Genomic DNA, 26,181 nt, shown 5'->3' with positions numbered 1-26,181 from the left:
AGTTCTACCGTGTGCCACAGTGGGAATTTAGATGTTTTCTGGTATCTGTACTGGGTTCACGTGGGGCTTATCTTCAGCAGGATGGGGAGCAGTGCCCCAGCCCTGAATGTTTTTTTATCCCAGGCAATGGAAGACCTGCTTTCCCATTTGCTGTGCTGTCTGTGACAGCTGCACCCTGGTGCTTCTGTGCTTTTGCATGTGTTTGTTTGTGTGATACTTCCCAAGGACATCACTGCTGGCTTCTTTTCGACAGGGAAAGCTGCTTCAGTGAAAATTTCCAAGTGGCTTTTTGGAGCACTGGGAGTTGGAGGGATAAGTGGAAAGAAGGCAGTGTTAACAAGGGCATGTTCCTCACGTGACTCTGGGTGCTTTTTTCATTCATGCCTGCTGGACCTTGAGTCACTGCTGCTGTTCTGCTGCACTGGGAAAGAATGAACGCAGCTCCTTCTTTTTTCCCCAAACACGTTTAGATCTGGCTTCTCTTCCAACCAGTATGTGCTCTTCCCTGGGGAGAGTTCACTCCAGTAAAGCCCTGGGCTTGTGGCAGGTGTGCCTGGAGGCCTGGCTTTTGGAAGGCTCCCAAGCTCCTCTTGTCCTCTGGCCTTGCCAGTGTTTCTTTGTTCCAGATCATCCTGTTCTTTGTCCAAGCTGTCTTTATGGTTGGCACACCATAAACTGTTAACTGATCTTTTGACAATTTATAAGAAAACAAAATGGCTCCTTGCATTTATTCTTTGCTAAATGATTGCCTGGTATGACCTTTAGCTGGCAGAAACCTTAGAGAAGGTAAGCAGATGAGGTAACCTGGGTATCCCCACTTTTTAAGCTGCTTATGATTACCCAAGCATTTTTTTTCCCCCCAACTTGTCACTGTGAAGCTCTGGGTGGTTTTATCCCTTAGTAATACTAGTTGTGACAGGTCTGAGTTCATTTCAGTAGAAATAAAAAAGAAATGTTTTTTCTGCTTCTATTACTGGTGCTTTTTAAGGAAAGTTCATTTTTATTTAAACCCCTGAATACCTGTTCATTCTCCCCTCAGCCTTGCTGGCAAGTCAATAAAGATAAAATAAAAGTAAAATCAATTAGAAAAAGATCTCTGGGGAGAAACAAAGTGTGAAGAGCTTTGTATCAGAAGGCAAAGCTGGGAATAATTAGCAGCATATGAGAACCAGAGTTTGTCATTGTCAAACGACTGCTGGGATAACGTTGCCCGAAGGCAGCCCAGGCTGTCCCACGACCATCTGTGAACGTGCCCTGGTGATGGTGGTGCACAGCCGTTCCCCTCGGGGAAGCTGCTGCCCCTCCTGCTCCTCCTGGCTCCCCTGAGCACTGATCCCAACATCCCAGCACTGCTCAGCCCCTCCCGCAGCCCCTCCATCCGTCATGTCACCAGCAGCCTCCGTCGAGGGTCTCTGTGGGACAGATGGGTGTCATCTGGGGGCCAGGGTCTGCGTGTCACTGCAGTTCTCCTGGATGCTTTCTCACATGGGCGAGCGCTGTTGGCCTGCTGGAGCACAGCCCTCAGCGAAATCTTGCTTTATCTCTTGTCTTCTAAGGAAAACAGTGACGGTCGGTGCCACGGTCTCTCCTTGGGAAAGCAAAATTTCTTTTGAACACTCAAGGCCTGATGTGCTTGAGATGGATGTGATTGCCATACAAATGGAAAAAGGCAGCCATCTTCCATGAGCCCTCCAGACAAGAGCACTTGGATGCTTCCATCCGGAAAATGCTGGCAGAGCAGTAACCACAGGCACTCAACAGGGAGGCAGCTCAAGAAGGGACCAAATCCAGCCTTTTGCATGGCAAAGATCGCTTTGGATGTTTGTAAACACTAAATGCCAGCCATCTGTAGCAGATACGCCCAAAGTCACATACTTGAATATTTTAAAATTTCAAACTAGAAATTAGTTGACACTTGATTTTAATATTATCAGTATCTGGTCCAGAGATTTCAGGGGAAGGGAGCTCTTGGTCATATGCAGCGATTACTTTTATAAGACTTTTCATAATCCTGATCCATAGCTGAAGAAGGTCAGCTCAGTAGTTACGGTTTCAGTTTCAAAGATAAACATACATTTTATAACCCTACATAATGTTTTTAAAGGAAATTGAATATTAAATGAATGTATGTACTTAAAGAATTGCTTATGTAAGTTAATGACTTCAACTAAGAAATGCCAGGAAATTAATGTAATTCTCAGTATTTAGTAAACAGAATGTGTGTGCTATAATTTCGTGTATTATGGCTGGTATAGTCCTCCTTACAAAGTTGGGATTTATTTTGATTTTTGTTGGTTTTCAGCAGATGTGCATGGTAAGTGAACATATATCTACTGTCTGTTGTAGTCTAGAGAAATAATAATTACTTCTTGCTTGGCAATTCTATCACTTGAGAGATCTTCCTTTCAAATAAATCTACTACATGCACCTTGTATTGTAGTTTACAGCAAAGGCCCAACATGAATTTGTCATGGAAATGTTCTACAGTAACTGTTGTGTGTGTTTGATGCAGGGAAGGCAGCTGGGATCAGTGGTATGCACAGAACAAAGCAAGATGATGGACCCAAGGTGAATGATCCCAGACTTCTCCCAGATGAGTTTCTCCAAAGGACGGCCAAGGTAACTCCATGGAGAGTGACAAGCAAGCACGTGTGTGCTCTCAAAGGCTGAAGGAGACCAGCCCTGGCCTCCCTGTAGTCTCCATCTGTTGATCTTTGAGTCTCATTCCCCATTTCAAAGAGAGTAATTGTCTGATCTGATAAAAATCAAGTGACTTGTTGTTTTTACCAGTTATCCTAGGTTAAATTCCCTTTGTTTGTCATGCAAAATTACTTAGCAAGATTCAGGAAAAAGACTGGATACTAATATGAGTGTCAGGATATCCAAAGTTGTCAGAATTAATTCTTACAGACTTTGGAAAGGCTACTAGTGCTGTTGATTCAAGATTTGAGTCAATCTATAAATGTTAAGAGACCAGAAAAGGAGACTGCTGGGTCAGACTGGGTCAGGTCTCTTCCACGTCTTGTGCTTTCCCTTACAGTCTCTGATTCTGGTCCCTGTTGTTGGCTGGGCTGCTCCAGTCTCATCCAATGTGGCAATTCCAGCACTCAGAATCGTGCAGAGGTGCAGCTCCTGAAACCTTTTGGAAGGACTCTTCAGTATAAGCTTAGGAAATCAGCTATAATGTTTCTGTTATCCAGTGATTTATTATGGTCTACAAAAATATAGCCTGGATGAACACCTCTCTGGAACAATTATTTAGTGATATTGTAATTTATTATTCTTTTCAAAGCCATCTTGTATAAAGGTAAAATAACCCCTAACTTCAGAAAGCACAGAGAGGAGGAGAGAACTGCCAAATTCCCAACAGCACATCCTTTCCTGTGGTTAGCATTGGATCCGCCAGCGGCACCGTTTTTGGACTGGCCTATTCTGTGCTGACTGTTGGAATCACAGGCCGAGGATACAAATGAAAGATTTTACAGGAGTTGCTTGTATTTTGTGGCTAATTCCCTGCATTTGGAAGCATCTGCTTCTTGTCTGGTTTTGTTCTGTAATCAAGAAAATTGCTGTAGAGAGCTAGCACTTGGAAGGCACTTAGATCCTCTATAGCCATGAGCAAGATGGCAAGGAAAATACATTGTAAATAGGTACTCAGTTAAAAATGCACACACACATACACACAGGGCAAATAAGATATAGATCTTGTGACTTTTCCAGATACTCTGCTAAGCCTCTGTGTATCCCTGTTCTGTTAAAGAAAATAACTTTCTCTGAAGGTATTAACTGTAGAAACTTTTGCCTCTCCTAGGTGGTCTATATTTTGGAAAAGAAGCATTCCCGAGCAGCTACAGGTTTCATCAAACTTCTGGCAGACAGGAACAGTGAACTCTTCAAGAGGTGTGCCATGTTCTCACCTGTGGACCACAGAGTGCCCAGGGTCTATGTGCCCTTGGCTGATTGTCCTCCAGACTTCATGACCAGGCCTGAGGGATACTCACAGAAGCTCTTCATCTGTCGCATTGTGGACTGGAAAGAAGACAGCAACTTCGCAACAGGGTACGTGGCTGCCCCTGGAAAGTAGAGATGACTGAGATTTCTAGTCAGAATTCTTGATTTCACTTAATGTAATACGAGTAATAGAGACAGAAATCTATTAACAAGACACTTGTCTTGTATCCCTCTGGTATTTATTGGATGAAGTATGATGAGATGAAGAACAGTTCATCGCTCATGGCTACAAAGTGTTAGTTTCTTCCAGTGCTTGCTTCAGTGTGCTGGCAAGTGCCAGCATTAACCAGCACGTGTTCTAGAGGGAACACACACACACACACGTGCTGAGCCTGACCAGCACAAACGCCGTGGGGTGCTGGCAGCCTTCCTGTCTTTCCTCTGTGTGTTTAAGAGTAGTACACAGTGTGTAGGCATTTCACTTCTGCCAGAGGAAGATGATCAGTAGCTGTGAGGCTTATCTTTAGTTTGTAAGGCTTTACTGATAAGAAGTAGAAAGAAGTCTCAGATTGTTGTGGTTTTAAAGTCTCATTGCTTCAAGGAAGGATACTAGAACTCAAGAGAAGACTCATTCCCTCCTGAAGCATATGAGAAGGTTGTTGCACTCTGTGTGTTTCATCAGGCACTGTAGAGTCATTGCTGTCCAGAGTTCAAATTGCAACCACTGCCGTGAAGGAAGAAATTTTAAGCCAGGACTACACAAATGGCCTGTGCTGGGCTGGATCCAGATTGCAAGTTCATTTTGCCTCTCCGCGAGGAAGACTGTAGTTTTCAGCATTTTCACTCTTTTCTTTGGAACAGGTGCAGTGTGCTAAGCTGTGGCTGGAGTGGCCACACTGTTTCTATTGAGTGGGTCTCAATAAGAATGGACATTGATAAATCTATTCAATTATCTTGGGGAAAACTAAGTAATCATGGCTTAGTTGGTGATTCTGACCTATGGTAATACTGTGGTCAAATTTAAACAGGTGATGGGTACCTGGATGTAATCTCTGGACCATGTGCAGTAGTGGGGGTTGGGCATAAAGCCCAACTTTGCTCTTCCCCTTGCAAAACAATTCTGATGGGGTAGCACAGGTGATATACACTATCATCACTGCAGGTTTCAGAGTCCTCAGCTCAAACTACTAGTAAAACTTAAAACTTACAGAAAACATTTTTAAGAGAAGGTATGTTGGTGCAAATCTGTCACTAGACAGATCTTGAGTTTACTTGAACTAAAAAGTAAACTAAACTGAAGTCCCTGTTTCACAGAGTTTAAGTTTGTTATCAGCTGTAGCTGCTTTGTCTGCCCAATAATATCAAGTTTCACATGTACTCCTCGAGAGCCACATGAGCCATGAAGTCACTCAGTGTTTCCTTGTTAAACTGCAGTGCATGAACTGCAGTGGCCTCTCTTTGAGCCCTACTTAACTAGGGGCTGGCTGTGCTGTGAGCTTCACTGTGACTAAGAGTCTTACTGCCAGAGATTTGCTTTGTCTTCTTTGACTCCAACTGAGAAAAGACTGGAGGGTGATTGTACTGCTTGGCTTCTTGTCATGAGCAACCCCCCTTTTCAGCAGGAACAGGGGAAATTAGGAGGATGGGTTAATATCTTTTTTATTGGCTAACGTGTGTCTTTACTCTGTGTTTCTGACAACATTGGATATTCTCATCTCTCTGGTTTGGTCGTTTCCAAGATGTGAAGGGTGTTGTCAGGAAAGAAAATGTCCATGATTGTCTTCATACCATAGCTGTTTCCTCTGGGAGTTGGTTGCACTTCAGTAAGTGCCTTGTGGAGATGGGGGCATAGTACATTGGTGACCCCTTTATTGCTTTTAGCCATAAATAATGCTTGTTTAAACACGGAAAGACAAGGAAACCTCTTGAAGGTCCCAAAAGTTTCTGTTTGCTTTTGGGCTCATTTATAAGCTTGTTTTTAAGCCATGTTGCCTTGTTTATGAGCTGTGTTGCTTGTCATGGCCTGAAGGAGGGAAAAGCAGCTGATCTGTAGCTCATTACATGCTTGGTTTTCTGAACTTTTTTGTGCACCTCATAGTTCTGCCCACAAAATTCATAATACCTCTTTGGCAGCATCACCACCATGGTTTTGAAGGTGTCTGGACAAAGAGCCTGTAGGTCATCACCCTGCACTGTCTGCTGGAAGTGGGACAAAGGAAACTCCCTGCTTAGTTGGCAGTCATGTCCCCTGGATGCCTTGGTTGTTGCTAGGTACTCTCCATCCTGCAGCTGAACTCTCCCAGACCGGTCATTCACCTTCCTCAGCTTTCCTTTTGCCTTGGGAAGTTCAGCATCAGGTTTCCAAGCACAGTTAATGGCACACTCTGGTCTTCACAGTGACCACATGTGGCTGGAGAAATGGGATGCCCTGGCCGAGAATCTGGTGGTGGCACTGACCACCCAGGGTGGCCACCTGCACAGGGCCAACGTGTTAGTCCCTGGAGGTCCCCTTGGGGAGGGGGTGCTTTTCTGTGTCGTGATTGCCACCTGGTGGTCACCAACCTGACACTGTCCCCTCCGAAGGCCACCCTGTCACCCCGACTATGCTGGGAAGGAGCAGAGAGGAACTAATGGTTCCATGTCCTGCTGGTGATGCCCAGAGCGTGGGCTGCTGTGCTCTCTCCTGCATGTGAAGTGATTTTACCTTGGCAGTACAATGCCATTGAACTGCTTCAGGTAGCAGGTGAAGCAAATTATCTCCAAAACATTCTCCTGTTCCAGATAAATTTCACAAGTGCTGCGATGTACTGTTATTTTCTGGGGACATTTTTTCAGTGTTGGAGTCCAGGTTTATTTTGAGTATTAGTCCAGACGTCTGTGCACTTTTGGATATGGTTAAGGTGGAATTGTTTTGTCCCAGCGTATGATGATGGATGAGACTATTAAAAAAACCCTGAAACAGTAAAGCATGGAATCACTGACTCCCTCTGTGTCACATGTGGTTGTGGCCATTCTAGCTCAAGGCCTTGAATATTGGTCTGTCAAGGTGACAAGATTTGTCCCAGCTTTTGCAATAAAATCAAATGCTGCAGGATGTTATTTCACTTGACACTCTTTCCAAAGCCATCCAAGTGGCTTGAGTTCTTTTCATCTCTGGCATTTTATTCTGGTTTGTTTTTTTTTTTTTTTTAATTAAAAAATGTATTTGGTGTGAGGGCAAATGACCAGATACCTTGGGTAACTCACTGTAAGGCTCAAGGGAAGGTCTGATGCCCTCAACAGGGCAATGTAGCATCTTGCAGATGGGAATGTCTCTCAGTAAAGCTGTGTTCCCTTGGCACAGCTAATCACCCTATGGCTCTGCAGTGGGGGGTGGCCCCATCCTGTGGGAAGCACCGTCCTGCTCCTGTGCTCCCATGGTGAGTGGCCTGGCAGCTGAAGGGAGGCAGCTCCATGGTGGGGAGCAGGGCTGGACTGTGCTCCCAGGTGCTGTGGGTTCCATCACAGCTCTCTGTTTCCATGGTGCTCAGTCCCGCAGCCACCTCACCATCTCCACTGGGACCCTTGGCCTTTACCAAGCCTGTACAGCTCTGCCCATGAGCTCCAGGCCCTGGGCTGTGGGAGCAACCAGGTGGGCTTCTTTGCTGTCACCTCTCCTGCTCCTGTAAAAGCTTCCTCAAGGAGTGGTGGCTTATGTGTGGGATGTTCTCCTGCTGCTGAAAGAAACCCTGCATGTAGGATGACTGTGAGAGAATGAGCAAAGGTGTTAAGTTCCCAATGAAAGTTATTCACTCCCATTTGGGAGCCTGCTTGGCATTATGCAATTATGCTTTGTCTCTTTGGAGCATTCTTACCATGTAACCTTTGAATACATTGACCAGTTTCAGCTGAGTCTGGGGAGTGGAGAGAACTTGAATGTTCCTAGTCATGGGCAGCCGAATAGATCTGGTCAGTGTCACCATGAAGGGGACGATGGCAGCACGAGGGTGGCTCTGCCCCAGGTGCATGTCCATGACAGGTCAGGCTCTGGTGAGTGGGCAACTTGGAGCAGTTCAGTGATCCTACAGCTGTGGCTGATTCAAAGGAATACCCTGTGCTGCCCCAAACATGGCATGTTCCAGTCCGTGCACGCTCCCACCATGTCTGACATTAGTCCAAGGGTATTCAAGGAATTCAAGGTAATGCTCCCCCATCAACGTCACAGAAAAGAAATGTTTACGTCTGTAACCATTATAACTTTTTTTACCTTTTGACATTTAGAAAAAACAGAGATACACGCAAGCCCAGGGTGTCACAGACGCTGTGACTCCCTGGGAGTGAACGTCTGACTGCTGCTGGGCCCTGTGCCTGTTGTTGTTTATAAGCCTCTTGAACTATTCTTGCTACCCTTGGTGGCCGTGGAGCCTCGTGAGTGATTTTGCAGCCTGGCTGTTACTCCAGGGCCATCGGTGATCCTATATGCATTACCTTTGATCACATGCTGTCCTGTCAGATTTTGCTCTGATGCAAGTCATCATTCCTGCGTGACTGTAACATGGCCCCAATTAAAGTCAGTTATACACTTTTTATTTCAAGGTACTTGGGAAATGTTCCCTGGAACACTGTAAATCAAATGTTAATTACTATTAAAAAAATATTAGTCCTATATCAGACCTCTGGGTAAACCCCTTATGGTTCGTAATCTAATTTCAGTAAACGGATCAAGAGGAACATGGGTTTCAAGACTGAGCTGGAAAGCACTCTGGCATTCAGAGGTGCTTTCCATGACTTGTCCTGCAGACGTCCAGCCGCCCTCCCGATGCACTTCCCAGCTCTGCCCTGCCAAGAGAAGGGGCACCTAAGGCTCGAGCTCTTGACATTTCTTCTGGGTAGGGCAATGTGTCCTCCCTTTTCCAGTTTTATTTTTTTTGGTCCATCCTTGGTGGTACTGGTGGGCCTGCAGATCCGCAGGCTCGTCCTTGCTCAGTCCCAGCTCCACATTAGACGCTGGAAATGGAAATGAAGTGATGATTTCTCTGGTTTATTGTTACTGCTGAGAGAGAGGGAGATAAAACTGATGCCTCATTTATTTACATTAAAATAAGGATTAGCCTGGGACCCAGCTGCAGGAACAGAGAACTCAGCCATGGTGCCAAATGCGCACGTATTTCTGCCATACAGTTTGTACATAAAATTGAAACAATGGAGGGAAATATCTTTTATCCTTGTTTTCATTTTTATTTTAAAGCTAGACGATGGGAACTCTACAATTTAGCACACCACGAAGCGCGCAATCCTTTCCAGCATATTACACAATGTGACAGGTTTATTACACAGCCCTTCCCGTTGAGAAGAGAGAGCTTTGCTCCCATAAAGAAGATGGTCTTGCTTACGCTGCGAGTTTGGGGTTTGTTCTGTGGGTTTATGGCACATTTGAAGCCTTGAGACCATCTTGCTCGTCCAAATAACAAGTGCACTGTTTTGGCCCCAATTTAGGAAAGTAATTAGTGTCTGTTCTCACTCATTGGAATCAAAGCAGAAGGATCAATATAATGATTGTGTATTTTATGCAGTGGAAAAACACTTATTAGAGTGGCTGGTTTTGTGCTGTGTTATTACCCCTCTCTTTTGTGTCATACTTTGATGGATTTGCCTTAATTTCAGTTGTAATTTTCTTGGGTCAGGAACATTATCTCTATTGACTGTAGTGTGCCATCCACCCTAATGGTAGTATATTAAAAACTAAAAAATATTTTAACTCTGTACTGTAGAACAATCTAGAGGTGAGAAAGGGGACAAGGGTAGCCACCATGGGACATAGGTTCTCATGGGATATTTGTAACCAGCTGGGAGGGGAACAAATGTCTCTCTCCTTTGGAGACCTGGTTTGCACAATGTTCAGAGCTGAGGGCTTGTTTGATGCCAGAGCTGTCGGACAAATCCATCCTGGGATGGAGCAGATGGGAACTTTCTCTAAGCGTAACAGAGCAGCAGCCTCATCCTCACACGTGCAGAATACTTCATGAAGGGCTGTTAACATGGGGGGACAATTTCCCCTGTCTGTGACTTGCTTCTAGGTCATTGGCTCCTCTCCAGTTAGGTCCTGGTTCAGAGGCTTCTGCTTATCCCAAAGGGGAGGGACAAACAACTACCGGGAATGCTTAGATCCTGGAAGGAGCCTGGAAAATTGTTGGAAAGATGATCTGTGGGCACGTCTATGTGTACAACTCCTGTAAGGAAGGCAGTAAGGGTTCTTCACACTACTGTCTTCACAGGGCACTGGTTTGCCCCAGCAGAGATGCGTATCCTTTGGGATCGAGAGCAGTGTACTGAGCTCCCTGAGAGCTGCCTTTTGCGGAGCTCTCTGGGATCTGGTGTGAATCTGTTCTTCGTTTTGGGTAGTGGGCTGAGTCACCTTCTCACCTGGTGAGAAGAGGAAGGAGAGTCTCAAGGGAACCAACCATGTGTAAAGCTGAAGCTGCCTGTGTGGAAAGCTGTGCTTTTCTTATCCCTGCTGGATGTATTTTTCTCTAAATTTGGAAAACTTTCTCACATCTGCAAAAAACTAATAGTATAAAACATCTCCTTCAAATGAGATGCATGAAACAGCCCAGGGTACTGTCTGGTGAGTGTTTTGCATCTCCAGCAGACATAAGTCATGGTATGGTCTGAATTCCTGTTAAGTCCTCTGCCAAAACTCAGGGAGAAGTGAATGGGTGAAAGAGTGTATTTGAGGGCTCAGCAGTCACTCTTTGGGGACAGTAACAACATGACAGTAGTAATTAGACATTTTAAAAAGCATCTCTTTCTTTCTGCAGGCAGTTGTGCAAAAGTCTTGGACAGGCTGGAGAGATTGAGCCGGAAACAGAAGGGATCCTGACAGAGTATGGTGTGGATTTTTCAGACTTTTCTCCTGAAGCCCTGGAATGTCTTCCCCAGAACCTGCCCTGGGTTATCTCACCAGAAGAGCTGGCCAAAAGAAGAGATTTAAGGTAACGATAAAGGCATAGTCTGACACTCCTCCTTGGGTTGGTGCAGGGTTGTGCTGTTCTGTTTTGTTTTCATCACATTTGTAGAGGCACTGACTTTGTTACATGTACCATATTATACCTTACCTGAGCTAGAAAGCATGGAAAGAAACTACTTTTGAAAGTACCTATAAACCCAGAAGATCAGTTGCTTGGAGAACTGTTTTCTGAGGCAAAGAGGCTTTTTCTCAAAAGAACTATTGAAAACTGAAAATTTGGTGTTTGGCACCTACTCTGAAAGCTTTATGTTTTTGTCTGGAATGTATTACGTATTTTAGTGGTAGTTTTATAGCAGAGATTTTCTGAATGCCTGGCAGATCAAATGATCTTGGACATTGTTACTTTGAAACTTAAGCACAGGTAGAGACTGTCCTCTGTGTTTTCCTGTCTAGTCTCAACGTATTTCCCTGTTTTGAAGAGCTGGTGTCATGTGGAGTTTGTGATGGCTCTTGGTCAGGTTAGCAGCTGGCAAATGCAGTCTCTCCCTGCAACTCAGCAGTTCTATGCTGTCCACCTACCTCACATTATCCATCCCTGCAACTTAGTGATGCTCCCACCAGCTTTCAGGAACTCCAGTCTGTTGGGTGGTCAACTCTCTGATAGTGCTGGATTACATAAAACTAGTGGGTTTGCTACACTTCAAAGTGTCAGATTTCAGAGACATCCTTACTAGAAAAGATTTAAAGGCCAAAGAAAAATAACTTGTTTAGAACTTCACTTTGAAATAAAGGAAGGTGCAGGAAAACAAAAAAATAAATGCATTATTAAGAATATATGGTGTGTTCTACTTCCACCCTTGTTTATGCTGGAGCATCCTGTCTCAGCTGGAGTAATTCATTGCCTTCTTGTGTATTGGAGAGGTGAAGCAGCCCCATCAGCCTGATTCCACAAGACACTGCAGTGGTGCAAGCACCTGTATATATGCAGCAAGCTCCTCCCTCTCTTTGTTTATCTGTGTTATTGGCATTATTATATTGACATTAGCAACTTGAGCAGATCAGGTGATAAACTGCAGCCATTTGTATCTGTACCTGCACTCCAGGTGTTACTTTGGACCTAATCCTGCTCTGGAGCCTGCAGCCTCCTGACTGCTTCGGCCTTCTGGGTTTCCACTGCCATACAATGGAGTAATTTGGTGGAGAATCACACTCCTGATTGACTTGTGCTAACACTCAGATACCAGTTCCAGATTGTAGGCTTCAAGTAGCTTTCAAAAAGAAAAAAAAAAAAAAGAAGATACTGAATGCTGCTGTTCAGAAGTCACTGGAAAGTGCTTATTTTTATATTCTTGACTACAGTTCAGTAGCATTCTCTGTTTCTTCTGACCAAGTTCTTTTAAGCAAATAAAGAGCTTGACTTGTCTCCAGTCAGACAATTGGTTTTGGAGACGAATTCCAAGTGCATTTCTTGCTTTTATTGCTGAATTATTACACTGGGACTTATCAAGGTGATAACAGTTTTGCAGTTAAGCCATTTAAATCCCTCTCTGCCCCTTCCTGACCACAGCGCACACTACAAAGTAGATTTCCTTTTGATCCTCTCGAATATAAACATTTAACAGTGAAAGTTTTTAAGACAATTATTTGAGCTGAATTTACTAATCCTTTTAATGTCAACTGCCACACTGCTGACTAGCTAGTCTGTGGTCTAAACACATGTGGAGATAACATGAGATTTCTAGTAATGGAAAGAAAAATACAGGTGAGTCTTCCTTGTTGTTTCCTCACAGAAAGAGGTTTATCTACCCAGAAATAAAAGAGTTTTATTAGTAAATGCAGTGTGAACTGTAGCTGAGTGAAGTCAGGCAGCTGGAGACCTGGATGCCATCTCTTCCGATCTCACCCATCAGACCTGGAGAGACTGTTCTTGACAAGATCCCAGATCTCTTGACCTTAACTTGGTATCAGATATTAGCTTTCATATTATCACTGACAAGTGCTCTGTGGTCTACAGTGTCCCGCAAAGAGCCAGTACACACAGGTGTAGACTGACATCCAGAGGAAGGCACCTGACCCTGGGCACGTGGTCTGGGTGCACACGGGAGTTGTGCCTTGTTTTCCAGGGGAGCTCACACCATATGTGATGGCACCTGCCTCTCTGAGTGTCCATCTTTGCTGTACTTTGTGCATGTTGGTCTCTCAGGCTCCCTAGATTACTGTACAGTAGTCTGAGAGTATGATATCAAATAAATTACAATGCAATAAAGACTCATCTTTTTTCCTGAAACAGCATGTTAACACTTCTAAATAGCTCATCCTAATTCAATTTACACATTGCTCACCTGACTGGAGTAAATACGTATTAAGAGTTTGTATTAAAAATACTTCCATCTTAGTAAATTCTCTCCAGTTCTGTAATACAGGGCTGTGGATTTTCTGGTGTCGTGCATTAAGGTTGTGGGATTTGGAACTGAGACATAAAAAAAACATTGTGTTTTTGTGTGTTTCCTCTTTCTGAGATAACTTTTCCTGGTTTCCCTTTATCTTGGGAAGTGACCTTTTCCTTCTCAAAAGGCAACTTCTGTGTTCTGCTGACCAGTGCCCCGAGTGTGGTTGGGTCTGTGAGTCAGTGTATGGAACATGGAGCAGAGGTTCTGTGCCGGAGGTGTTTGGGAGCGCGGTTTTAGAGGAAAGTGAGACAATGTGTTTCACCAACTGCTAAGACTGGGCAAGAGGGAAAGATATTTTGTCCATGCCATCTTGTAAATGTGTTCCTTGATCTTCCTGCAAGTCTTTCAGTTTTACAGGAAGCCTGTTCTTGCCATGCATATTCTGTTTGTTTAGCAACTGTGATCTCACCTACACAGCCTGTGCAGAATTGCTTCCAGGAGATCTTTTTTTCCCTCATTTCTCCAGTAATAGCTCACAAAAAAAGGTTTACATAATATTTCAACATTACTTAAGGCAGAAAAGATCCAAACCTCGTAGATAGTTTTGAAATGTTTTAGCTGATTTAACACTCTGCTCTACCACTTTTGCACAGTTTTGCCGTGGACATCTGTTTTTTACCTGCAAGGGTTTATTTGTAAAATTAGATGAGTATTTCATGGGCACTTCCAGCTTACTTGTTTCTAAAGAGCACCCAAAACTTGTAATGAAAAGCACTAGGCAAGTATTAGGTGTTGGCACTGCATCCTGCAGTTGCATTTTACGGAGAGCCTGAAGGTTCATGAAGTGTCAGGATGATGTGACTGAGGAAACCTCCCTTCCAGAGACTAAATGTGATAATACAGATAGGGCCAGAGTTCTCATTTTATTATTCAGGTTGACTGGAATTGGCATTTGTTTCATTAGAAGTTTGAGAAGTGTTTGGTTTCTGCTTTTAGGGAAACATTGGAGGATTACTGTCACAGAGACAAATGTTGATGGGTGCAAAGTTTCAACCATTTTCCGTTCTTTTCCAGTGTTACAACATGTAATTTTCATTTCCTTGTTTGCTTTGCTTTGCACAGTGTTTCAGTGGTGTGGGACAGAATATAGCCCTTGAAGAGAAGAGAGGTCAGGGCAAAGAAGGAAATACAAATTTCAGAGATGGTTGCAGGAGCTGGGGGCTGGAGGAGGAGGCGGCTGTTTGAAGAGGTGTAGCCAGGAATCTAAGAAACCCAAAAGCTATTTCTAAGACTCATTCCAAATGTTTCTAATTTCATTCATATCTTTTTGTTTCCTTTACTGCTTAACTGGGACAAGAAACTAAAGCCAGGAAAGTCCAATCATAGTGGGAAACAAAAACCTAAATATTGGAGAGAGAAAAAAGGCTGTTCTTTGCAAAGCAGTTCTGCCTTTTGCTTGTCTCCCATTGTTGGTGTTACTGTGGAAAATATATAACATCACTCTTTTGGAAAGTGTTAAAACCTGTTCAAGTAGAGATGGTTTATATAGTTTAACATGGAAGAACTAGAAGATATCTATTTCTTTACCATTTGCCTAATAATAAGTGAGCCTGTTGACCTCTGCTGGACTATTACAAATGTGAAACTTGGCACTCAAAATTGCTTGCTCTAAATTTTCCAGTTGCTTTCTCTTTTTCCATTTGATGTCATCCTGCCAACTAGTGATTTTATTATTATAAACAGGACATTGTATTCACTTTTAAGAAGAAATATGAAGCTGAAGGTAAAATTACAAACTGCAGTTTCTCAGCTGGCAAAATACAAAACAATGAGCTAAAAATACTGAGCAGAGAAAGGGTGCTGTGGCAGGGAACTCTGAAATATCTACAAGATGGATGTGTTCTGTGGAGCAGAAACTGACTGATTTCAGCTGAGCAGGGCTGAGCTCCTGAGAATCACCAAATGGTTCAGGCTAGAAGGACACTCTGGAGATCATCTACTCCAACCCTTTGCTCAAACCAGAGTCAGCCTAGAGCAGGCTGCTTGGGGCTGTGTCCATTTGGGGTTTGGCTATCTCAGAAAATGAAGATTCCACAACCCTCTGAGGAACACATTCTAGGGTTCAGAAAAATGTGTGTGTTTTTCACCTTTAAGTAGAATCTCCTGTGTTTTGTGTCCATTGCCTCTTGTCCTGTTGCTGAATACTACTGGAAATTGTCTGGCTCTGTCTTCTTTACTGCCTCCCATCAGGTGTATTTTCACAATGGTAAAATCTCCCTCCCTGAGCCTTCTCTTCTCAAAGCTGAACAGTCCCAGCTCTCTCAGCCTCTAGTTGGATGCTCTGATTCCTTAATCATTGTTAAGGCCCTTCAGCAAAGTTGCACCAGTGTGCCGATGTCTTCCTGGTACTGGGAAGCCCAGAACTGGACACTGCACTCCAGCTGTGGTCTCATCAGTGCCAAGTAGAGGAGAGGGATTGAAGGAACACATCATTTGGCCTTCTGGCAGCACTTCCCAATGCAGCCCAGGAGGCTGTTGCTCAACTGTCCTACAATGACATGTTGGTTCACGTTTAGCTTGTCCCTCAGTACCCCAGGTCTCTTTCTGCCAAGCTGCTTTCCAGCTGGTTGTTCCCCATCCAGGACTGGTGCACGAGTTGCTCCCCATGTGCAGGAGTCTTTTTGCCTTTGAGCTTAATGAGATTCCCATCAGCCCATTCCTCTGCCCAGGTCCCTCTCAATGGCAGTGTGACTGTCTGTTCCTCCCACAGGGCTAAAAGGCCTGGAGGGCAGCAGACCAGGGACAGCAAGGATCCACTGCATTGGCAGGAGACAATTAATGCTGACTTGCTTCCCTTGCAGGGCAGAGTTAATGAACTTTGCTCTTGGCAGACAAAGCGCTCGAATGCAATGAAGCTCTCAGTTAAAATTTGCATCTCAGTATTTCAGCATGTGACCTCAATTGCAACTGATCCAAGTTATTGAAGGCCAAATTGTAATTTTTGACTGCCCATTCAGAAATGTGGCATCCTTTCTTTGGTTGGTAAGGGAAGAAGAGCAGAGGTGCTCTGCTGTGTGCCTGTGCCTGCTGGTGAGAGAAGCTCTGTGGCACTGTTGGTACCTGCACTGCAGTTCTGCCCACTTTGTTTCCTTCTCATGGAGTATTACTGCTGGTAACAGGGATTAGCAGTGAGTACAGTAAGGGTTTGTCAGCATAGCCTTTGCTGTAGGTGCCTGAGGAGATTATTGGCTGATAAAATTAGAGGTGATGGTAAAAATGTCAGCCTTGGACTGTGCCAGGGTGTTAGAGGAAAGCAGTCAGCCTCTGAAACAGATGTCTTTTCAAGGCAGGTGGACAACTTGAGTTAGAAATGAGTGCAAGTCAGATAAAACATCATTAAACAACTTGTTTCCTGGAGATTTTCCACTACAAAAAGCTAGAGTTAAGTAGAGCAAGCCTTACTCAGCTATAATAGGATATGTAAAAATGCTCTGATTTCTGATGGAAACTGAAAAATGACTTGTTTAGCAAACGTATAAGCAATATTGCTGCAGAACTGAATGTTATCTTGGTGTGGAGTGGAGACACAAACAGGGCCCGATTATAATCTCTGCCCTCTCACTGAGCTGTTCTGTGACTAATTAAATGTTCTCCATAGAGAGATACATGGCATACAAGGGATTACTGAGTGGTGTCAAAATATATCAGATCCAGTCCCACTATAACAGGATTGATTCCAGAATGTGGTGATGATGACTGTACCTGCTCTGGGTACTTCTGCTGTCCAGGCAATCTAGGGAACTCTACTTTTCTTGGACTGATGAGGGGCTCATATTAGCTCCATTCTCTCCCATTAGCTGAGTAAGTAAAACTCTTGAGTAAATATGGTGCTGCTGTCAGAATGATGTGATTCAGTTCCTTGTTTCCAGTTGGTTTCTTTGGGTCCTCCTCTCTGTTTTCATTACATTTTCTATTGCACTATAGCTACAGCAATTGTGGTGACACTGGTTTGTGCAAAATGATACATGGCCTGTGCTCTCAGACATTGTTGTTACCAGTGGCTGGTGTACACAGACACGTGAGCAACTTCACCTGTGTTTTTCCATACAGGAAGGTGTGTGTGACCATTGGAAGTGCAGCTTCAAGCAGAATTGGTGGTGTGTAGTTGGACAGGATTATTGCTTTCTGATCTTGTAGGCCATCACACCTAAGCTCGCTTTGTTAAGAATCTACTTAGTTGTGGAAAACAGTATTGACTTTTGTGCCTAGGTTGTTATACATACTGTTGTGTTCCTGCCTGGATGAAGAGAGAATAACAGAGGGAGATGAGGATAAAATGTTAAATAAATTTGAGAATGTGTCTGTTTCTTGCTAGATTCCACTGGATCACAAGATGGGGTTTTGATGAGCAGAAGAAAGTGTAGAGTCCAACTCCTAGGTGAATGGCTTGTGCAGGGATTGAACCCACAACCTGGGCATTAGTAGCACCATGTTCTAACTGACTGAGCTGGTTGTTACAAGGAGCAGTATTTTCCTCATGGCTCCACTCTAATGAAGTGACATGAAGCATGCTTTGAGCTGTCCATCTGTCCTCAAGTTTTTGGGTGATTGGATTGTTGTTACTAGGTTATTCTCAGATCCTTACTCTGTAAAAAAAAAAAACCCAGCCAACCCATAAATCATAATATAGGTGGCACACATGCAGGTTGTGTGAGATACAGTTGTCCTGGAGATATCACAGCATGGATTAGCAGTGGGACAGTCTGGAAAAGACTAACAAAAATATTCTGGGAGATAAGGGATTGATTTACAGGGAAGGATTAACTGTTCAATGTGTATTTGCCAAAACTGAAACTAGGAGTTTGTGAAAGATATAGTGGTTGATAGTTAAAAATATGTGGACCAAAATGAAAAAGTGAGAATCATTTACGGTGGTGGGAGGATAGAAAGGCGTGTTACGAGGACAAGTAAGGTGAAGCAAAGAGGAAACCTTTCCTGTACAACCCAAAATAGAATGCAGTGTAGACTGCTAAAGAAAGTACTGGAAACGCCATCACTAAAGATGCTTAATACCATCCTGGAGAAAGTCCTTGCAAATGTATTGTCATGAGTAGCCCTGCTCTGACCTATGGGGGTTGGATGACCTAATGTCTCTTCTCTGTGCATCTATGATTAAGGTATTTTATATAATGCAAGTGTATTTTCAATTACACTCTGCCTTCTTGCGTGGGATAGTGGAGGTGCAGAGAACTCATTATATTTGTGGCACAATTACAGCATGACTTGTGGGAAATACTGCTGGTGCTTGGTCTCCCAGAGACCGTGATCTCCTTTATATATATGTATTGGCTGTTCAAGCCATATAGGTATGTTACAAGACTGCAGTGCTCTTTTTTCTGTCTTCCCCCTTACTTGGAGGCCATAAATATGGAGGAAATATTAGAAGGATAAATAGGAAGGAGTAATTGATTCTGGTTCAGCAATCCAGTGCACAGGCCTTGGTGAAAATGTTGAAGTTTGTTGCTGTAGATGTGTAATACATCAGGAGTCATTGTCAGCTGCTCTCTTGGACCAAGGTCTATTTTCTGAACCAGAACAGGACATTAGCTAAAACATAAACACAGAGAAATTAAAAAGAACAGTACTAGCTAGATGGGCTTTCAATGCATTTTATGCTGTACTGGATTTTTGTGAGGCTTTTAACATGCAGTGTTTGGAGGGGGTAGTTTTTACTTCCAATTATTTTATAATTTTGGTTCATTTTGAAATTTATGCACCATGCCAAAAGAGTTTTGTGATATGTTAAGTATCTTTGTTAGTGTGTTACAGGGCATTCAGAGTGCCATCAGAGATTTGTCAGGGTACTTCTGTAGCAGGCATATTTTTAAAATAAATTCCTTTTAAGAGGCTGTCTTGGAAGCAACCACTCTTGGGTTTTAACTAAAGTCTGCCAGCATCAACTGTGACAAATGTGGTAGACACTACATGTAATAGATGTCTTTAGGAGTGGAATGTTGAACTTTCTAAAATGTTCAGGCACTGATTGGTCTCTGAAATTTCTCTTGGAGAAAGAGTACTTCATCCCATTTAAATGACGAGTATTGGCAGAATTGGTCCCATGCTTATTGGCACTTTATAACAAACCTGCACAGACACCGTGGTTGAACTGGGTTTTCTTGTGATTGAAGAACAAGATTGATTTTTGTGGTTGCCATAACAATTGGATTGTTGTGTGAAAAAATGTTAGTAGCATTCACTGGAGTGAGTTGACAGCTCTAGAATGCCTGTTCTCAAATTAAAACAACTGTTTCCAGCTCTGAGAAATGGTCTCTGTTTAACTTTAGCAAGATGGAGCTCAGCAGGGTCTTAGAAATGACCTGAAGAGTTTAAAGATTCTAAAAGTGCCTTTTATGCTTAATTTTAAAATGCCAGCTTTGAGCTGGAGTTAATAAGGGTAAACCAGGAGGCTGAGCTTTCACTCCCACCAGGCTATTGTATGTACTCACGAAGTGGAGAGGACAGGACAATCTAAGGAGTCCCTAGAAGAATGTAAATGCACTGCCAGTGTCTAGACATGCAGTCACTCGTACTGTAAATGTCTTACCACTGACATAGTCAAGTTTAAAGAAGGCTTGCACTGCCGAAACTTTAATAAACAAAAAGATGGTCATTACTCTCACCTCCAGCTGCAGCAGTCTGGGCTTTGGAAAAGGCTCATGCTTCTGCAGAAGATTCAGTTTGGTCCTTCAGGATCCATTGGATGACTGGAGGGGCTGTGGGCCATGAGCACCGAGCCTGGGGCAGGGCAGGATGTCAACGTGTGGGTAGCCACTGAGCATCTTGAATCTTCAGTTGTGCAGTGTTTGAGGGCTGGGATTCCAGACAGAAGGTTTCAGTCACCTTTTCCAGGCTAGTGGGTGCTGTGGCTTCTGGTGTGTTCTTTGTTCTCTTTTGTTGTTGTTTTGAATGTGCTGGTCTTCGTGAATGACCAGTAAACATCTCAGGAGACTGCTTCAGTCTGCAAGTTAGCCATGGGAGGGAGTCCAGATGGGGAGGTGAATAAGGTCATTAGGTTCAGACACCTTAATTCTATCAGCTTCCTAAGAGAGAGAAGGGGAGAGGGAGGTGGTGATCTCTTCTTCCTGGTTACAGGATGTGTGGGAAAGGTTCAAAGCTGCACCAAGGGAAGTTTAAACTGGGTGTTAGGAGCATTTCCTTCCAGAGAGGGTGGTTAAACACTGTAACAGGTCTCCTAGAGAGGTGGTCAATGCCCCAAGCTTGTCAGTGTTTAAGAGATGCCTGGATAATGTCTTTAAAAGCATACTTGAACTTGGTCAGCCCTGAACTGGTCAGGCAGTTGGACCAGGTGATCATTGTTGGTCCCTTCCAACTGAAATATTTCTATTCTATTCCATTTAATTCCCTTTCCTTCCATTTCAGCTTCTGTCTCTGGGTTTCTTATTCAAAGACTTTTGGTGGATCCCTTCTCAGCCTATTTCTTTTGTGCTCTGATTTTCTTGCAAAGGCATCCAGCTCTCTCTTTCTCTCTTATGAGACTTGGCAGCCTAAATTCTACCCACAGCCTCATCCTTGATCAGTCCTGGTTCAGGGAAAAGGCAAAGCTGGGGCTTCAGCCCAAGTGACTTGAGTTGGTGGTGGCTGCAACCAGGACCAGGAGTGGCACACAGGAGCATGGACATGGGTTTGCTGCCTGGCTGACTTGTGCTCGCAGTGCCTGGGATGAAGTTCCTCCATCCTTTGCTTTCCCTGATTCCTGAATAGCTGGGTCATACTTGCTTCTGTCTCCTACAAATGGTTACATCAGCTGATAAGGACAACATCTTGCTTCATGAAATGTTTTCTGATGCTCTTGTGGGTACATGCAGTTCTCTGGACTGATCTTTCATGGTTGTTGGCATTTATTAGTGGTGAAAATCTGGGCTCCACTGGCAAGTTGACTCATCTGTGTGCTGCTGGCTGGGAAGACCATCGAGTTGTTTCAGGAGGATCTTCACAGTGCTGCTTTGTCTACTGTGTACAAACTGGTGCTTTTCTCTTATCAGCAACACCAAGCTCCTTTTACAGAAAATCACATTGGCAACACTCAAACTTTCCCCAGAACCAGCCATGCCAGAAACTTGGCCTCTAATACAGTCTGAGCCCATGGCTTACAATTGCAATGCTTCATCTTGATCCAAATACCTTCCATTCAAACGAAGAAGGAGCCCTGACCACTGGTACTTGTAATTTCCTTGTGCCATAGGTGTTCATATTCTATCATTAAACTAACTCATATGTTGAATTCTGAACAGTTATCTGGCAAAAATTTATACATCGTACCAAACCTCGAGGCACCAGCTGTACAGTATTTTCTCTGCTGATTCCTGTGCATACCTTCGCATAGATGTATGTATTTGCACAAAGAAAAACAAACTGCTGTTGCAATCCTGTGATCTGTGAATGTTATAATTACCATGACGGTAATTCCAGCTCACCAACAAACTACTTATCTTACCTCTACTGCTGCACTAGCCATTTATTTTAAGGCCTGTTAAAGGTAAAAAGACTAACTGCTCTGCAGACATGCTTGTCTGCTTTAATTAGTCTTCCTGAAGCTGTGCAAAGAGCAACTGCACTTAATTATCTTTCCTTAAATTAGGATTGATATACCAGCCTGTGTATGTTGACACCGTCGTTACTGTCTAATAAACTAAGTGCTCTATCCTGCAATTTTTTTTCCCAGGTGGTTGATTTGCAGGGTGGCAGGGTCAGCTTTAGCAGTGCCCTTGTCATTGTCTCAGGGCTGGAGGTGGCTGGATCAGCGCTGCCAGGGGCTGGCAGGGTCTGGGCAGTCTGTGTGGCTTGTGCTTTCCTGGCTCTTGCTTGCCAGGTCCACCATGTTCAGTGCAAGTCATTCTCCTGATCCTCCCAAACTCTTGCAAGCATTGCCTTGCTCTGGTGCTCGAAACCTCTGGCCACAAGGAAGAGGGAGGAAAGATTTTATTCTTCCATTGGCAGAAACTCCATGCCAGAGCAAGTCCACCTCTGCAAACCTGCATTAAACATCTGTTTTGCATGAAGAGTGTCCTGTAAAAAGTGGAAGTTTCCACACTGAAATTTTTGTTTTCGATCAGTGCTGGGGGTTTCTTAAAGGCACATGTTTATCTCTAGTCCTTTCCAGCATGAAGACCAGAAAATCTTTTAACTCTGTGTGTCTCTGTCTCCTAAACAGTTTTCCTTTAACCAAATTGTGTGTTATGTTGGAACAAGTGGACTTGGATCATCTCATTACTTTTACAAAGTATGTTTTGACAATTTTAAATGAATAAACCAGACTTTTATTAGGTGTGATGACAATGAGAGATGGTTCCTTTGGGGCCTTCAAAGAAGGGGGAGAGGAGGATGATCAAGCTTCTTAACCCACAAGATCACCTTGGTGGCCCTCCAGAAGCTGCAGACAGCTGCCAGTTTGTATATACCTGTGGTCAATGCAAATGTGCAAGTATGCAGCCATGGGTGTAAGCGACATCTTTGTTAGCAGGTGCATAAAAAGTTCTATTCCTTGTGCTTGAATCATACAAACCGCTGCAGGTTGGTCTTGTTATTGGTTACAGTCAGAAATGTGGTCTGATCTCTCCGAGATCCCTTGTGCCACAGCCCTTGGGGTATTGCACAGCCAGACAGTTTGGTCAGGGGAGGAATTTGAATGGCTCCTTCCTCTTCGCAGGGCCCCATATCTGAGAGCAATGCTGTTTCTTCATCCAGATGTTTTTTGTCAGCTACCTCCAGGGTTCTCCCTGGGGTGTGTACAGGGGTGGCTGGTGTGGGTGCCGAGGGAGGGGACAACTTGCAGAGCAGCAGGCGGGGTGCACTGCCCGCACCCAGCCTTTCCTCCCCTTGCTTCTCATTGCCTTGCCTGATTTTCTGGAATGAGTGATGGCTCTCTGCAGTGTCCTGAAGATAAAAGTGATACCACTGGGCCCAGAGGAAAAGGAGGAGATAGCTGAGAACATGCCTTCCTTGGAGACCTTGCCCTGGAGGAGCACATACGTGGTGTGCTGCCCTTGGGCTCAGCGTTGCCATCCCATCACTCAGTGGATTGTCTGCTTTTTCACATGCCAGCCCTAGTTCCTATAGCCATCTGAAACATCTCCAGTAATAGAAACTGAAAACCAGAAATATAATTAATCACACTTTATAATGCAGTTACTGGTGAGCGTAATTCACTTAGAAAACTTCAGTGAGGTGTTCGCCTGTGTGCCAGGATTATCTCACTGCTGTGAACTTTGAGCTCTGCTTGCAGATCAGCTTCTCTTTGCCCACTGACTACCTGGCCATGGGCTCTGCAACATTTCTGCAGCATCTTTATGCCAGGGAGTATAATTCCTTGTTTTACTTGCTCAGTTACTTTCTTACCTCACCTTGCAGTCTGTGTCCATAGTAAGCTGCCTGTGACAAGCTACAGGTTCAAGTCCCTTGAGTAGTTTTAAAGGAGAAGCAGATCTGAGCCCGGTGGTTAAACATATGTCTTGGCTGGTGAAAAATGCTAAATCAGAATTTGTCTGGACCCCTCTTCAGCTTTGCATCTGTCAATTTAAGTATCTCAGATGGCTGTGAGCTGTCCGTGCCTGCTGTTAACCTGCTGAGATGCTGCTCAGAGCCCAACCAGCTTGTCCTGAAGGGCAGCAGGCTGAGCACAAAGCACTGCCCAGGGAGCCTGGAGCTGCCCCACCAGCCCCACGGGTTCGAGTTCTCTGAACTGGGGCCACCACTGGCCTCTGCAATAGACTTGACCAGTCAAATACATCTCAGCAAAGCGGCCAGTTAGTTGCCACCATTGTTTAAATGTGTTCTGAATTTGGCACCTCTGTATTTCTGCTCTCTTCTTTCCAAGGCAGGCTGCAAATGTGCACTTTGTTGAAACCAATCTGTTAATTTTTAAACTGCCTGGAGCCACGATTCGCAATGGGTGGCAGATGCTTGTGGTAGCAGGCCCCAAACATCTGGGATAAGCTATCTATTTCCCTGACACAGGAACCCACATTCTCTTTGAAGAAGCTCTTAACCTTTCTCTTGCTCACTTGTCAGATAAAGTAAGCCATTTGTGTCCATTCAGTTGACTCTTTTAAATGAAGTAACTTAAAGATTTACTGGATGTGGCTGGGGGGACTTTATGTCCTGTGCATTAGTGGGACCCGGTGTAAATACATGCAGGTTGGCACACATACATGTCCCCATACTGCTTGTATTATAGGAGTGTCTATCTGCATATGCACATCTCCCTAAAGAGGGCTGCACAGTACCTTGGAGTGGAATTTTAAGGAATATATATTTATGGAAGTAAGGTTGTTTGCAAACCTTTAAAAATTGGTTGATTTCCAGTGCTGGATAACTAACCAGCAACAGATCAAAGTCCCGGTGTAGTTGAAAGATTTTATGTCTTTCAGTGTCACAGTTTCTTAATTTGTTTAGATGCATGCAAAGGATCAGAAACTAACGTGCATCTGGGGATTAAGGCAGCTTTGCTATCCAATCTGAAAGCCAGCATATTCCAAAAGATTTTCAAAGTCTCGGAAGGCAATGAAGTGCTTTACTGATTTTTATGTCTTTGAAAATCTCTATTTAGTGTGCCTGGTGGAATTATATAAATGCATGCTGCCAGCTGTCTGACACCAGCAGATACCACCCAAAGCATTTAAGCACTGAAGTGGTAGGTCTGTGAAGTTGGGGACATTGCTCTCACTGTGAGAGCACCCATACAAAAAGACTAAGACTTACTAATTCCATATGACACTTGCTCTTTAAAAAAATTGCTTTAATTTTTTCCCCCTCCCATGTCTCCTACCCCAGGAGTATAACAGTGGTTATGCTGTATGAAAAATAATACATGTTTGCATTATACATCTCTGGGAGGGAGTTGCCATTGTGATATGAGTCTCTGTTACAAAGAGAAGAAAAGCAGCAGTCTGATCTCTTCCTTGGCAGCCTCAGCCTATGCCATTGTGCTCAGAGATCTTTTAACTAGGGAGGGGCTGAACTTATTCTAAAGGTTAAGATAAAAGCAGAATAAACCAGCAAACCCATTCCTTTACTGCCTTCACTGCTCTTCAGCTCCAGTCCCACATTCACAGTGCTTGGGTGAACTCTGCTGTAGTCCAGGGGTCTGGCCAAGAAGTTACTATAGGGCAGCCCAGTATGAAGGGAGGCCCTGAAGCAGGAATTTAGGAAGTTTTATTTGTTGAGTACTTCAGATTTTGGGTCTCACTGGTGCCAGACTCTGCTCTATTGAATGTGATGGTTTCTGAGTCAGATGCTTTACTTGTCTCATCCATGTGGCCCTAGACTGTATCTGTGGTCCTACTGTTCCTGCCACCCACTGCTACAGGACATACATGTGAGCCTTTTTGCAGTGTAGGTGCTATAAAGTAGTGCACCTCTTGGGTGGCTTTACTGTGACCAAAACTCTCTCTCAATTTTGTCACCATTCAGCTTGATGTACATTTTCCAGTGCCTCTGCTCCATGCTAGCTGTGCTTGTGGAGAGTCAGATGCTGTGATACCTACTCTGCTGCATGAGGATGGTGGTTATTTGTGTTCCATTTAACTTTGCAATTAAGAACAATCTATTTTTACTCTAGCTGCAAGGCATCAGGACTTTTTCCTACTTGTTTCTTTGTAGTGAACTTGATGGGCTAAATTGTTTAGCTTTTGTGGAGGAATATCTGTAATGAAATGAAAGCTGCTATGAGCAAGCAGTTAAACCAAAAAGAAAAATTAAAAAATACCCAAGGAGATTCACTTGTCTAAATACTTTTTTTTTTTTTTAGTACATTACATTTAGACTTCAGATGAGATTGGAAGATGTTTCAGCAGAGTCTTCTGAAAACATGGTTGT

General features: G+C 43.8%; 1 protein-coding gene across 4 annotated transcripts in view; it reads left to right on the top strand.

Moving 5' to 3' along the window:
• DIS3L2 (DIS3 like 3'-5' exoribonuclease 2) overlaps positions 1 to 26,181 on the top strand; it is a 183,193-nt gene that overhangs the window by 67,061 nt on the left and 89,951 nt on the right. For all 4 annotated transcript variants that reach the window (XM_032698257.1, XM_032698259.1, XM_032698260.1 and 1 more), the window contains 3 exons: positions 2,513 to 2,619; positions 3,812 to 4,059; positions 10,749 to 10,922. In XM_032698257.1, the coding sequence (XP_032554148.1) occupies positions 2,513 to 2,619; positions 3,812 to 4,059; positions 10,749 to 10,922 (529 nt within the window). The remainder of the gene's footprint in view (positions 1 to 2,512; positions 2,620 to 3,811; positions 4,060 to 10,748; positions 10,923 to 26,181) is intronic.

This window comes from Chiroxiphia lanceolata, chromosome 10, assembly GCF_009829145.1.
Source record: "Chiroxiphia lanceolata isolate bChiLan1 chromosome 10, bChiLan1.pri, whole genome shotgun sequence".
Classification (NCBI taxonomy): Eukaryota; Metazoa; Chordata; class Aves; order Passeriformes; family Pipridae; genus Chiroxiphia; species Chiroxiphia lanceolata.
The sequence above is the reverse complement of the archived record's forward strand: the minus strand, read 5'-3'. Positions and strand labels throughout refer to the sequence as shown.